The sequence below is a fragment of the Carassius carassius genome, chromosome 47 (assembly GCF_963082965.1).
Source record: "Carassius carassius chromosome 47, fCarCar2.1, whole genome shotgun sequence".
In the NCBI taxonomy this organism is placed as follows: Eukaryota; Metazoa; Chordata; class Actinopteri; order Cypriniformes; family Cyprinidae; genus Carassius; species Carassius carassius.
In genome coordinates, this window is record NC_081801.1 from 18220747 (window position 1) to 18236340 (window position 15594).

The window sequence follows — 15594 nt, forward strand, 5'->3', positions numbered from 1 at the left end:
TTGTACTATTTGATTGATCTTGAGTAAATAAATAATGTACATTTCTACATTTTGGACTTTTATGTATGTTGCCTAGCAGCTATGGATTTAAATTTTACTATTATAGGTGAACCTATAGGTGCATATATACGTGCATATATGTACCTATATAGGCATATGTATGCACATATATATGTGTACATATATGTGTGCATATATGTACATATATGTGTATATATGTGTATATATGTGTACATTTGTGTACATATATGTACACATATATATATATATATACACACATATATATATACATATATGTACATATATGCACACAAATATTTATGTAAATATATGTGTACATATATGTACATATATGTCTAAATATATGTGTGCATATATGTACATATATATGTTCAAATATGTACATATAATATAGGAAAACGGCCAATTTGATATATGTCACATATATTAAAAACCTATATCAAAACCTATATTGAAACATATATGTTTATATAGGTTTTTTCCATGTGGGTAATAATTAACATTTACCCTAGATTTCATACAGAAGGCTTCTCTGCCTTAAATATGGGACGGTCAGCAACCCTGTAAGACACAAAAGATAATCGTGGGCTGCAGCCTACGTTAGGATAAGGATAATGCGGCTCTGGTGATGCTTATGTATTATAGTACATATTATGTAGTATTTTAAAATTCCTATTACTTAGCAACCAAATAACAAACACCACAGTGATTGGTCAACAGGTGGAGTGTTTATATTTTATACATAATACATAAATGTATATATATATATATATATATATATATATATATATACATTCACTTTTTTATTATTAATGCAAACAGTTTAAAGGCTGGTAAGAAATAATCGTGGTAGATTCATTTGTTATTTGCAGGTGTGGCCAAATGTAAATTTGTGCCCTCTATGCCTTAACAGCTTTAGCTCTTTCACTCTTTAAAAATATGATTTCAGCTTAAATTTTTTATTTATTTTTTACATCCCTAAAAAATAAGTCACAACATATTAACTTTTTTTTTCCACCACAGTTGAACAATCTTTTGTCTTATCTCTTTAGTTTGTAAACCATATACTATAGGATTTAGTCCTGGTGGTACTATATGAAACATTATACTAGCTAGCTTCCTGTTTTCAGAGTATTCAGGAAAACGATGGAGAAAAATCATGATGGCGCAAGAAACAAACATTATTAAATAAACGGCTATGTGACTGCCACATGTTTTTATGGCTTTACTGTTGAGTGCTTTGTTTTTGCTAATTATACATACAGCAACAATCCTGATATATGTTATAAACATCAATGTCAATGATATGCTGAGTGCTGCCACAGAATAAACAATTCCAAACATGTTATTAATGGCCACATTTTCACAGGACAATTTATAAAGCGAAGCATTGTCACAGAAAGGGTTTTCAATTTTAGATCTGCAGTGAGACAGGTGTACAGTGAGACCTATCATAATTGCCACTACAATTACAGGCAGCGCCCAGGCTATTGCTGATAATTTAACCACCATTTTATTGGTCATTATAGTTGTGTATAGCAATGGATTGCATATAGCCACTTGTCTGTCATAAGCCATGGTTACTAATGCAGTGTGGCTTGCTGTTGCAAATAAGTGAACAAAATATGCTTGAATAACACACTCCACATATGTTATATAGCGCTCTGAAGCCTGTCTGAAAATATCCTGCATTAAGCGTGGTAAAATGACAGTTGTCCCTATTATATCATTCACTGGAAGGTTACAGAAAAGAAAATGCATAGGATGATGTAGGTTCTTCTCCATTCCAATCAGTATTATTAGTCCAATGTTACATCCCATTGCAAAGATGTAAAAAAAGAAAAGGAAGATAAAAACAAGATAGGAAGCCTGAGGTGCAACTTTCAGTCCCTCCACAAGGAGAATGTTATTTGTAAATGTCAGGTTATCCATTAGTTGCTGTACATAAAACCTGCAAACAGTAAAACTCAGACTGTCATTAAATGTCTTAAATGTCATCTTAAATGTCTACATCTTAAATATTTTCATTACACTAAGAGGAATATAAATGGACTATGTTGACAGATATTTGTGTTTTAGCAGTAAACCCTAGTTAAGTATTTAGTTTTTTTGCATATAACATATGATTGCATTTTAATGTGCTTTATTTTTTACATAAATCTATATATGCTGCATATTTACAAAATAACATATTTTACATGGATTGCTCTTCCCAATCATTTTCAGAGTCAACATAAATTGGCACTTTTCAAAGCATGCAGTCAGTTAAACTTCTAACACTACACAGTAATTTAAAAAATAAAAGAACCTGGAATCATATTTTCTGCTATGAAGTTACGTAATGTCTGGTATTTGCTTTTCTAACAAAACATAACATAATTGTACCAGAAGTATTTTACCTCAGATCAAGTTGTCTAGTAAATAGTTACAGCCAAAACTATGAATCATGAGTGTTACTGTAAGAACATAAACATCAACTTGTTCTTCTCTAAAGAAATCTTTGCTCATTCTTACCTTTTAATAACTGATTCAAATGTGTTTTCTGTGCTGTCATCACCCAAGAGGGGAAACTAATTGATTTTGCTTGATGGCGTGCCGCGTGACCATAGCTAGAGATATTGTAGAATCTGTTGGATTTTGCTCTTGTTATCTGTAGGTACATAGGTGTGTGACTTTTTGTTGTTGTCAGTATGGCAAAGGCACACCGTTTGCCCTGAAAGAATGGTCCAGTTAGCCACCACTAGTTAATGAAGGTGCACCTAATGAGTCCTAAAATCAGCAGGTTGTAACCACCTTCAAAAGTTCTAATTTTATGGGTCTTGTATGTTAGAGGATAGACTTTCACCCTGTAAATCGAGGTAATTCCACATGCTTATGGGTCTAGAGGGCATCTTTTTTCTGCATCTATCCACCTTCAATTTCAATAATAATAATAAAAATAATAATAGTAAAAAAAATGGCACTGAATATTATTTTCTTCATCTGACAGAATATATCTAACTCCCTTTCAGATGGTTTGTGTTGCAGTATTCTTTAGTAGCAATAACACATGACTGTAAGGTGTTTGTCTTCCACTAGAATTTTTAAAGCAATTTTAATGCTTTGAGTAACTAGAAACAGATATGTTTAGTATAGTATAATTACTCCTGCTTCCATCGAATGAAATTCAAGAACTGGTAAAACACTTGTATTTCTCATCATTAAATAAAGCACCACAACTACAGCACCACTGAACAAATTAACAGTTTCACATCAACTTATGTATTCATAAGTGACTGAGTTAAAATAGAGGGAAAACATACTCGATTACTAACGTAACCTTGGTTCCTTTAGATACCGAATGAGTACTGCGTCGTAAGCCGTTAGGCTGAGAGGCTATGGGGAAAAATACTTTTTCTCAGATTTCTGAAGCCTTTTTCAATCACACAATGAAACTGCATGACCATTGGTTCGTGAAGTTCGATAGAAATGAACCAATGCCGGCGGTATGTGAGCCTATGGTGAGCAAGCCCACCCGAACCCGCCAAAAGGGGCAGGGCATCGGGCTATATAAGCGGCCATCTCACCCAGGCAAACTTATTTAATTCACCTGAAGCGATGACATGAGGTGTCCTTGCGTATAGCATGGCAAAGTATGCAGTACTAGTTCTGTATCTAAGGAAACCGAGGTTACGTTAGTAACAGAGTACGTTCCCTTTCGATATTACACTCGTACTGCATTGTAAGCCATTAGGCTGAGACGCTATGGGGACAATACAATCATGCCGTGCTATCAGGAAGGATGACCAAGTATTCACCCAGAGCACTAAGAAGGGCTTGAATCAAATACGTAAAATATCCCAGACCAGTCGGGGATGTAATTACACCAGTCATAGTGTTGACCTCCTACAGTTCAGGCACCAAGGGGCCTGAGAACAAACGGAACAAAGCTAACCCCAGGGACCCAGACGTAGTCAAACTCAAGAGGGGAGGGACTTATGGAGAGTGCCTGTAAGTCTCCTACTCGCTTAACTGATGCTTCCACCACTAGCAGAGCGGTTTTCTCAAGGGGATCGGCCATGGCTCCACTAGCGACAACTGCAACAGGTCTAAAGAGGGGCTACCAGGATGACCTTATGGGCATCCCCCGTGATTCGTCTGATGACCGATGGGGTCAGAGCGATCAGGGGGAAAAGCATAAAGGAGGAGACTGGGCCAGTCATGGGCCAGAGCATCCTTGACTTTTGAAAAATAGATATTGAGAATTGACCTCCGACCTCTGTTATTTCTTACTGCTAAGATCTGAAAAAAATAGAGGTGTTAATTATAGGTCCTAAAAACTCTCCATGTAATAACCTAGAACACTGTCTAAGACTTGATGGCTGCTCTGTCAATTCTTCGTCATCAGTTAGGAACCTAGGTGTGCTTTTTGATAGCAGTCTTTCCTTAGAAAGCCACGTTTCTAGCATTTGTAAAACTGCATTTTTCCTTCTCAAAAATATATCTAAATTACGGCCTATGCTCTCAATGTCAAATGCAGAAATGTTAATCCATGCATTTATGACCTCAAGGTTAGATTATTGTAATGCTTTATTGGGTGGTTGTTCTGCAAGCTTAGTAAATAAACTACAGTTAGTCCTAAATGCAGCAGCAAGAGTTCTTACTAGAACCAGGAAGTATGATCATATTAGCTCGGTCCTGTCAACACTGCACTGGCTCCCTATCAAACATCGTATAGATTTTAAAATATTGCTTATTACTTATAAAGCCCTGAATGGTTTACCACCTCAGTATTTGAATGAGCTCCTGTTACATTATAATCCTCCACGTCCGCTATGTTCTCAAAACTCATGCAATTTGTGTGACGACTGGGTGGAGGAGGAGCAGGAAGCAAGTGCGAGGTTAATAATGTTTAATGAGGATACGGAGACAATACAAAACTGGAACACAAATAACGCTGGGAGGAATGTAATGTCCAAGATGGTGGTGAGGAGTGATGAATCCGGAAGGCGGAGGTGAGTAGGCAGCAGGAGAGGGTGACACAGGAACTGCGGGGAAGCGAGCCGAAGGTAAGTTGTGTTGCTTGATGGTGGTTGCGAAGAGTGGACGGGGTTCCGGGGAAGACACGGACATCCAACGCAGAAACACACAAGAAATCAAGGCACGCGTTACAAACAGGAAACAACGCTCTCACAAAAACAAGACGCTAGACAAAACATTATATAGGGATGAGTGACAGCTGTTGCTGATGACAATTAACGGAGACGCCCACAAACTAATCAGTGCTGACGCGTGACACACAGACTTTAACCACAAAGTGCAAAACCCAGAGATCACGGTTTGCCAACCGTGACAGTACCCCCCCCCCCCCCCTCTAAGAACGCCCCCTGAAGTTCCCAGAAGGGCCTACCTGCTGATTGTAATCATCAATAAGGGAGTGATCCAGTATGTCCCTAGCAGGTACCCAACTCCTCTCCTCCGGACCGTAACCCTCCCAGTCCACCAGGTACTGGAATCCTCGTCCCCTCCATCTCGAGTCAGAATACGTTTAACCGAATAGGTCGGTTCCCCATCTACGAGACACGGCGGCGGGGGAACCGGGGTAGGCAGATTAATACGTGAATAAAACACGGGTTTAATTTTGGACACATGAAAGGGGGATGTATCCTCCTGTATGCTGGAGGTAGTTTGAGGCAGACTGTCACCGGACTAATGACCTTGGTGATAGTAAATGGGCCAATGAATTTGGTAGCTAATTTGTTAGAGACGGAACAGAGAGGAATATTGTTCATAAAAAGCCACACTTTTTGACCCACAACGTAAATGGGAGGCTTTGACCGGTGGCGGTCGGCCTTGGCCTTAGTGCGCTCCCTTACCCGGAGCAGAGTCTCGCAAATGCTTGAGTGGAGGGAACCACGACTTCAGATTCCAGACTAGGAAAAACTGGTGGCTGGTAACCTAAGCTGCACCGAAATGGAGCGAGGCCCGTGGCTGACACTGGTAATGAATTGTGAGCGTACTCCACCATAGAGAGTTGTTGGCTCCAGGAAAAAGGATTCTTGGAGACCAAACATCGCAATGTCCTCTCTAAATCTTGGTTGGCTCGCTCAGACTGCCCGTTACTCTGGGGATGATAACCCGAAGACAGACTAACCGACGCTCCTAGCAACTTACAAAAATCATTCCAAAATTTGGATACAAATTGGGATCCCTTTCAGAAACCACATTTACCGGGAGGCCATGTAACCGAAAGACGTGATCTAGGACAGTGACCGCTGTCTCCTTGTCTGTCGGTAATTTGGGCAAGGGAATGAAATGTGCCACCTTCGAGAACCGGTCCACTACGGTCAAAACGACCGTCATGCCATTAGAGGGCGGGAGGGCGGTAACAAAATCTAGTGCGATATGTGACCAGGGTCTCGAAGGGACAGACAGCGGTTGAAGAAGCCCATCAGGAGGCCGGTTAGATGACTTACCACTGGCGCAAACTGAGCAAGCCAAAACAAAATCGTGGACATCACGAGCCATAAGTGGCCACCAGAATCGTTGTTTAACTAACCCTTTGGTTCTGTTTATTCCTGGATGACAAGCAACGTTAGAGCAGTGACCCCACTGAATGACTTCGTAACCCTTCCGGCACAAATAAACGATTCGGTGGGCAACCGGGCGGAGGCGCTACCCCTTCTAAGTCTTGACCTTCGATTCGACCTCCCATACGAGTGCTGAGACGACTATTTTCTCAGGTAAAATACACTCGGGAGTCACCGGGCGGCCAGAGGGATCAAAAAGACGTGACAAAGAATCAGGTTTGACATTTTTGGAACCCGGACAGTACGACAGAGTAAAATCTAAACGACCGAAAAAAGTGCCCACCGAGCCTGCCTGGAATTGATTCTTTTGGCAGTTCTAATATACTCTAAATTCTTATGATCAGTCCAAACAATGAAAGGTATCCATGAACCTTCCCCAGAGTCCAGAAGGGCGTGACAGTCGTGAGTGTGATTCTCCCACCGCAGTTTCATCGGAAGGAGAATCGATGATGTGGTTGAGGACTTCCCGGCAGAGATCCCACCCGATAGTAGCCTCAAACTTACTACCGGGCTGGCTCTTTTACCGGGCATGAATAGATGGAATGCTCCGAGCCACCGCGATATAAACACAGTCCTTGGGACCTCCGCCGCTCTCTCTCCCTCCGGGAAAGCCGAGCTCTACCCACCTGCATGGGTTTGTGGTCGTCGACGGGACCGACTATGTTCTGTCGATTCGAGCGGCCCCTTTCCGCAGAGATGGGATGGCATGTAGGACTGACATGTCTACCCAGGCGGTTAATCCAAGCATCTACCCGAAGGGCCAGGTCGATAAGGCCATTGAGCGTTGGGGGCAGCTCGAGGAGGTAGATGATTCTTCTGCACAATCTGACTTTGCTGCAGCCTGGAATTGAACTACTGGTTTCGTCTGGTCAGAGGAGAACTGGCCCCCCAACTGAGCCTGGTTTCTCCCAAGGTTTTTTTCTCCATTCTGTCACCGACGGAGTTTCGGTTCCTTGCCGTTGTCGCCTCTGGCTTGCTTAGTTGGGGTCACTTCATCTACAGCGATATCGTTGACTTGACTGCAAATAAATGACACTATTAAACTGAACAGAGATGACATCACTGAATTCAATGATGAACTGCCTTTAACTATCATTTTGCATTATTGACACACTGTTTTCCTAATGAAGGAATCGATCCCACTGCGTCGCCTCGTTCCGCTGGCACGCGGCCGCCAGTGTGCGGAACTGAATGGAATAGTCCGCCACTGATGATCTTCCTTGTTTCAGGTCCGAGAGCTGGTGGGCGGCCTCCCTGCCGGTCGCGGCTCGATCGAAGACCCGTTTCATCTCATCGGAGAGGGCGTGGAACGAGGCGCAACACGGATGTTGATTCTCCCACACCGCCGTCCCCCATAAGGCGTCTCTGCCAGATAGTTGAGTAAGCGCAAACGCAACCTTGGAATCCTCTGTCGCGAAGGTGCGGGGCTGTAATGCAAAATGCATGGAACATTTGTTAAGGAAAGTCTTGCAAAAGTTTGGTTTACCGGAGTAACTCTCTGGCGCCGGAAGTCGCGGCTCTGGCCGGAAGTGGTCCTGGGAGGTCTTCTGGGGGACTGGCGGTGGGCGCAGTGGGAGAGGTGAGTTGATGAATCTGCTGGGTGAGCTCGGACACCTGTGTCACCAGCGCTTGGATCGCGCGTCCGGTGTTCACGATGCTCTCCTGCTGCTGATCCATGCGGTTGACCCTGTGGTGAATAAATTCCGACAGTGAAGTGGTGCTCGCTGCTTCAATGGTTGGTGAGAGCGTTCTGTGATGACTGGGTGAAGGAGGAGCAGGAAGCAAGTGCGAGGTTAATCATGTTTAATGAGGATACGGAGACAATACAAAACTGGAACACAAATAACGCTGGGAGGAATGTACTGTCCAAGATGGTGGTGAGGAGTGATGAATCCGGCAGGCGGAGGTGAGTAGGCAGCAGGAGAGGGTGACACAGGAACTGCGGGGAACCTGGCTTACCCATAACATACTAATGTGCTTTTAATATCCAAATCCGTTAAAGGATTTTTAGGCTGCATTAATTATGTAAACCGGAACCGGGAACACTTCCCATAACACCCAATGTACTTGCTACATCATTAGAAGAATGGCATCTACGCTAATATTAGTCTGTTTCTCTCTTATTCCGAGGTCACCGTAGCCACCAGATCCAGTCTGTATCCAGATCAGAGGGTCACTGCAGTCACCTGGATCCAGTACGTATCCAGACCAGATGGTGGATCGGCACCTAGAATGGACCTCTACAGCCCTGAAAGACAGCGGAGACCAGGACAACTAGAGCCCCAGATACAGATCCCCTGTAAAGACCTTGTCTCAGAGGACCACCTGGACAGGACCACAAGAAACAGATGATTCTTCTGCAAATGAATGCACAGACACTATTTAAACTAAACAGAGATGACATAACTGAATTCAATGATGAACTGCCTTTAACTCTCATTTTGCCTTATTGACACACTGTTTTCCTAATGAATGTTGTTCAGTTGCTTTGACGCAATGTATTTTGTTTAAAGCGCTATATAAATAAAGGTGACTTGACTTGGCTTGACTCCCAAAGACGTCCCAAATCCTTTGAATAGTCTGGGGGATGGAGCCTCCACTCCTCTGAGGGGAGGTTGCCCCGGGACCACATGCCTGCCCCAGTGTTCAGAACGCCCTGCACATGCGTTGCCCTCACTCTAGGATGCCTTTCACTAGAGTGAATAGGGGTTTTGAGGAGAGCCCGCCTTGGCGATTTATGAAGGACACCACTGTTATGTTGTCCGACTGGACTAGAACGTGGTTCCCTACCATAAGTGGTAAGAAAGCATAGAGAACTCAGCGCCAGAATTTCCAGGCGGTTGATATGGAGCTTGCTTTCTGTACTCATCCAGACGCCAAAGGTCGAATGGCCTTCACACAGGGCCCCCCAGCCCGTCTTGGAAGCATCCGTGAAGATGACTTTCTGCCTGACAACTATCCCCTTTCAACTATCCCCTTTCAACATTAAAACCACTAGAACAATTATTGACAATTTCAAGAGATTGTCAAATTTGTTGTTCGTAATTGATAGGCAACGCCGGACATCACGTGTAAACCCATGAGAGTACTACAAAAGATCCTTTGACTTCCCCCACCTAGCAGAACCAGACTGAAATTCCTAAGGGGGGCCTTTTAACCTCTGGTCTCCACAGAAATCTTTGTCAGATAATGGCACAGAAAACTGTCTTTTCTACATATATATATATGGACGAAAATGAACTCAAAAAGACTTATAAATGAATATCAGTCCATCGCTTCACTCCATATTCATGTATATGTAACCCACACATTTGACTATCATGTTTATAATCACTTATTGTGTATGTCTTTTAATAACTATTGGATAGCTTAAGGATACATATTCATGTTTCATATATATGTGCTTGAATCTGCTTGCTTGAAACAGTCATGACCATCAGTTATTTGTCAAATGTATCATATTCTTGTTATAGGAATCATGTCCAAAATTAGACCCTGCAAGAGCGGGAAAATTCGGACCATGTGCTTGATAAGATAACATATGATTTATGATACCCCCGAGCCAAGACAATATCTGATTGGTCAAGACAACATTTGAGGTGTGGCCAACAGGCCAGTTTAAATACTCAGGACACCATAAAATTCTGCTTTTAGTTTTTAGCTATGCTTCTGCTATTAGTCATGCCTGCTTTTAGTTTTAGCTTTGCTTTTGCTATCAGTATGCTTTTAGCTTTTAGCTTTGCTTCTTAGCTTTAGCTTTTAGCCATGCTGTTAGTCATCACTGTTCTTTGAGCGCTGTTCCAGCGTGCTTCGGCCTGCATGCCTGCTGCTACTTAGCCACGATGAGAAGAAACACCACCTAGTCTCGCCAAACTTTACTTCTTTTCCGTTTGAGAGTTTCGTGTTCTGAGTTAAGTTTTGTAACATCGAGTCTCCGACGTCTAACCTTGAGTGCCCGTTTCAACTTCAACCAGCCACACATCTCTGCATCTTCAGCCAACGCCCAACCACGGGCTTCCCAAGACGTCACTTCAGCAACTACTGAACTTCCAGCCAATCAGCGACATCGGGAAACCCCTTTCAACGACAACAAAGGGGACTCCCTTTTCACAGGAGACGCAAGTAACTTTATCTCCAGACTGTGACCTTTACTGGTGTATCTAATATAATTTTAACCTCATTGAGGAACTCAATGCGAGGGCTAATTAAGTGATTGATGGTTGTTCATGCCTATGCAATTTAACGTATTGCTGTAAACTTGGGATTCCACATTTCCATTCTCTTAAACTTATTCTTTCCCTAACTTTCGATCTTCCTGCAACAATGTTAGATTAGTTTATATGTCTTAGATTTATCTAATAAAGCCTTATTCATATTGAAAAGAGAAGTATCTTGTGTTTTTATGCTTACAAGTTAATGTCTTAAACTGTCGATCTTGTTACTATGCTAATTGATAGTGTTTTCACTATACTTTGGATATTAATATCCAGCGCAGATTTGACGTTAAACTACTCGTTCAGTGAATCGCAGGGCATCTCAGTGATCAGCCGTGAAACAGTGATTCTATTCAAATTCCCTTTAAAATCTTAAATGATTCCCTTTGAGCTAAATTGACCTGTTTCCCTTACACCGCATTTAGAGTAGGTCCAGCCGCACAACTGGTGATGCTAAGCTCATGAGACCTAGCATCTTTTGACACCACTTGAGTAGCAGAACTGTCCCAGGCGTAAAGGTTTCTGCAAACTGCCGAATGGCCTGAGCGCGCTCTGGTGAGACTATGGCCGTCTTACGGGTCGAGTCGATAATTGTCCCCAGGAACATGAGGGGACAATGAGCTCTTGGAAAAAATTTATCCTGAGCCCCAAACCAGCTCAGCCAAAAAACGAGCCAGTCTTCAAGGTAATTCAGTATGCACACTCCTCTCTGAGCCAGGGACAGCTCGAACGGAAGGTCTATGTATTGATAAGGAGACTGCCTGTGATGGGGGGCTGTCTGGATGTGAAAGTAAGCATCTTTCAAATCCAGGGAAAAGAACAAGTCCTCGGGGCTTATTTGCACGAGGATCTGCTTCAAAGTAATCATTCTGAATGAGCACTTCATCAGGGCCCGGTTCAGATGCCTTAAATCAAGGATGGGTCTGAGACCCCCATCCTTTTTGTGGACGAGGAAGTACCGGCTGTAGAAGCCTGGCTCGCTCTGCTCTGGGGTGACCACTTCTATGGCCCTTTTCTAAGAACATGCACATCCTTGTCTGTCACAGAGGATAGGACGACGTCGTTGAATAATGGGGGCCTCCAAGCAAATTACAGTACGTTACCTCGCTTTATTGTTTTCAACACCCATTCTGACACTCCGGGGATGACCTGCCATGCCTCAGTCTGCGTGGCGAGGGGTTGAATTGGTTCGGTCACTGAGTCACTGTAAGGAACTTTGGTGCTCGTAAATAGTGGAAGAGGAAATTTGCTCTCTCTTTGTGTATGTTTGTGTTTTATTGAATCCACTAGAATGACGGCACGCTGCCAGGGCACTATGTTGGGCTCTAAGCAGGCAACAAACACATTGCTTCGGGCACCCGGAACAGAACGGGGTGATGGGAAGGTGAGAAGAGGCAATTTGGAGGTTGGTCCGGCCACAGCAGGACTTAGCCTCCATCTCTTCCTGAATGCTGCATCAGGCTGACTTCTGAGACTCCGGGTCCAGCCGCTTCAGAAGGGGGTAGCCCTTAGCACAGCATGAGAGCTGTCGGGGCTCAGGCCGCGGCGAAAGCTGGTTTTCCAGCAGTGTTGTTTTACTAGGCTGCTGAGTCGCCGTAGGCTTGGCGCGACTGAAGGCAGTTAAAGATGAATGCTTGGGCAAAACGTGTCGCATAGCCTGGCACAACTTTTGTGTAGCGGTGAAGTGCTCAGTGAACCCACCCACAGCAGGGCTGAAGAGACAAGCAGGGGAGACAGGCGAATCGAGGAAGACAGTTTTATCTGCATCCTTGATCTCTGTCAGATTCAGCCAAAGGTGGTGTTCCATGGAGTGTAGTGCTGATGCAGCCTGGCTGGCTGAGGCATAAGGTCGTCCTGCTAGAGCCAAAGTCGTCCGGCATGGTTTGGATGGGATAATTGCCTTAGACTTCCATCCAACGGCAGCAGGCGGGCACAGATGTGCAGCCGCGGCTTCGTTCACTGGAGGGATCTTCTCATAGCCCTTCTGTCCCATGCTGTCAACCGCAGTGAGGCGGGCAGAGTAAGAGGCACGCCATGACTTTGTGAGCTCCTTGTGGACCTCAGGAAAGAAAGGTGCAGCCCTCTGGAGAGGGGCCTGGTGGTGTCCCTGCACGAACCACTCATCTGGTCGGCTGCATGAGGGCTCCTCAGGCGCAGAGCACTCCAGCCCAAGTTCCTCAATGGCCTTAGACAGGACACGGATCAACTCGGTGTCCACAGAAGTCCTGGCGCAGACCAGCAGGGTAGACGTCAAGGGGGCGGGGTGCTGAGTTGAGCCCGAACAATCCTCTGTGTCTGATGCTGCTAATGACATGCTATCATCTTGTCTTCAGACCCACCAAATAAGAACAGGTCATTCACGCTGGCAGAAAGACGCTGGTCTAGGTGGGAGAAGTGGACAGTTGAAAATTCTCTCTGAGGAGAGCCTTGAACCAACGTGCGCTCGATCTCATCCAAGTGGTTGGATCCTCTGCCCCACTGTTTCTTCCTCACAGGCTCCTGGGAGAAGAGAAACAGGAGGGCGCGAGGGGTGGAGTCACTTTCTGAAAAGAAAGTTATTCACAAGCGCAGAGAGGCCAAACTCATATCTGCGTAATGTGAACAGGTCAGGTCGATGAGCGCAGCTTTAGTGTGGGACTTCCCCAGACATCACATGCAATCATCGTACCCACCATCAGCATGCAGGGAGCCAAGGCTGTTGCGCGACATTTGAAACAACGCCACAAAATTTCCTCTAGGAAATATGCTCTTTTTACATAAACCTCAGCAAAAGCAGGTGGAAGCGCCGGAGCATGATCAACACTGCAGGCAGCTCACAAGCCTTGTGCTGACTGGGCGCTGGGGAGCGGCGAACTGATCCGGCTGCCGTAAGCGGTACGCTGATCAGGGCTGTGAGCTGAGGCGAGCTGCTAAAGAATGGAGAGCAGGGAGAAGCGGCTGATCTGCTGTGCAAAGCGGCAAGCTTGTCAGCGATGATCTCAGCTGCTCGAACGGCTTCAGGTCTCCGATTCAGCAAAGAGATATCAGTCATCACTGAAAGAGAATAAATCAGTTTGCCTGGGTGAGACAGCCGTTTATATAGCCCGATGCCCCACCCCTTTTAGTGGGTTCAGGCGGGCCTGCAGTGCCGCCATTGGTTCGGTTGTATCAAACTGCACGAACTAATGGTCGTGCAGTTTAACTGCGTGATTGAAAAAGGACTTTTCCCCATAGCATCTCAGCCTAACGGCTTATGACGCAGTACGAGTGTAGTATCAAAAGGGAACTTGTTTTAAAGAACATACATAAACTGACCCTTCACAAAGACCTGCCCCTCTTCGACACTGTTACTATGTCCGACAAACTTTTGGTTACAGCCATGGCACTCCCACTGTCAATTTGTGCACTCCCTGGAGAAATAGTGAATAATTTCTGGAAAAATTACAAGATGATTTCAGGAGTAGACAGATAGGTCTGCAATATGCATTTAAGGGATATATTCAGAATGTGGACATAACTCAAAACGAAGTTAACAAAACACAGATTGAAGGTATAGCCTATAGGTCATGGGGAAAAACTGAACTACTGCATCACTAAACTGATGTAGCACCTGCTTGACTCAATTCTAAACAAAGTACCTAATCTTTAGTCTAACAATCAGAAGATTCCATGTCTGTTAGAGGCAAAGAATGAACAGTGAACAATAAATGAATGTTGGAATGATGAGTCACATGAACATGAATATTAAAAAAAAAAAACGATTAACTTTAAGCTCTGTTTGAAAATGGAAAATTACAAATTTAAATAAATTAAATACACTCTTCGATAAAAAAGAAAAGAAAAACATTTTAGTTGATAATTCCTTTCAATTCTTTTTGAAATTTTACAGTTTGGTTTGTAACTCTTAGTTTTTCCTAATATAAGTAAGCCTATTTATTGTAGACTCATGAAGTTGGTTTCGATTTTAAGGGCTTATTTTTCCTCTTTACTGTAGTTTAAACTATTTTGTTTCAAAAACAAATTCAAATTAAAGGCAATTCATGCAAAGAATAAAGTCTCAAATCCAAGATGTATTCTTTATAAATGTTAAGAGTCAACCAGCCCTACCTAAAATGGTTAATTCTAAAACACCCCATATGTCTAAGTCACAGTGTGGGAAGATTTGCATAAAACTGTCCAAATGTTAACACAAACAAAGAAGGCATAATTTTTATTCTTGCTGTTGCCACTGTTTCGTTGTGAAAGTGAAACTACTTTGTTTGGTCTTCCAAAAGAGGATACAAATAGAATTCAGTACATCTGGATGAGAAAAAAAAATCCCCATCTGACCAAATCTTATTCCGACCTATGTGAAATAAATAATTATAAACAAATTTAATAATTTCCTTTTACAAACAGTCATATTTCTTTTCATGTAGTTAACTTTAAAAATATAAAACCAACCAAAAGCAGTTTAAATTTCAAGATTTAATTGTTTGCATTTCTGAAACAATATGTTGAACAACATAGTTGTAGCCTTCCTAAAACCAGACTAAACAGAGAGTTTGTTGGCCATTAGGGACTGCTGGTAGAAGTATATATCTTGTCTATCTATCTATCTATCTATCTATCTATATATACACACTGTAAAAAATAATTTGTTGAGTCAACTAAAAATACTTTGTTACCATGCTGCCTACATTTTTTTTTTATCTTGACAAAATATTTCTTGTTGAAACAACTTCCCATTAGAGTAGAATTAGCTCAGGTAACAAATTTCTTTATTATTATTTTCTAGTCGATCAATAATCGTAAACAAATGTTACCCCACT

At 43.1% G+C, this 15594-nt stretch overlaps 1 protein-coding gene across 1 annotated transcript; it reads right to left on the reverse strand.

Annotated features, from left to right (window-relative positions):
* Positions 1–1011: 1011 nt before the first annotated feature.
* On the reverse strand, positions 1012–1953 carry LOC132130529 (olfactory receptor 8G17-like). Its single transcript, XM_059542251.1, has one exon. The coding sequence runs from the start codon at positions 1951–1953 to the stop codon at positions 1012–1014; it is 942 nt and encodes a 313-aa protein (XP_059398234.1).
* Positions 1954–15594: the final 13641 nt, after the last annotated feature.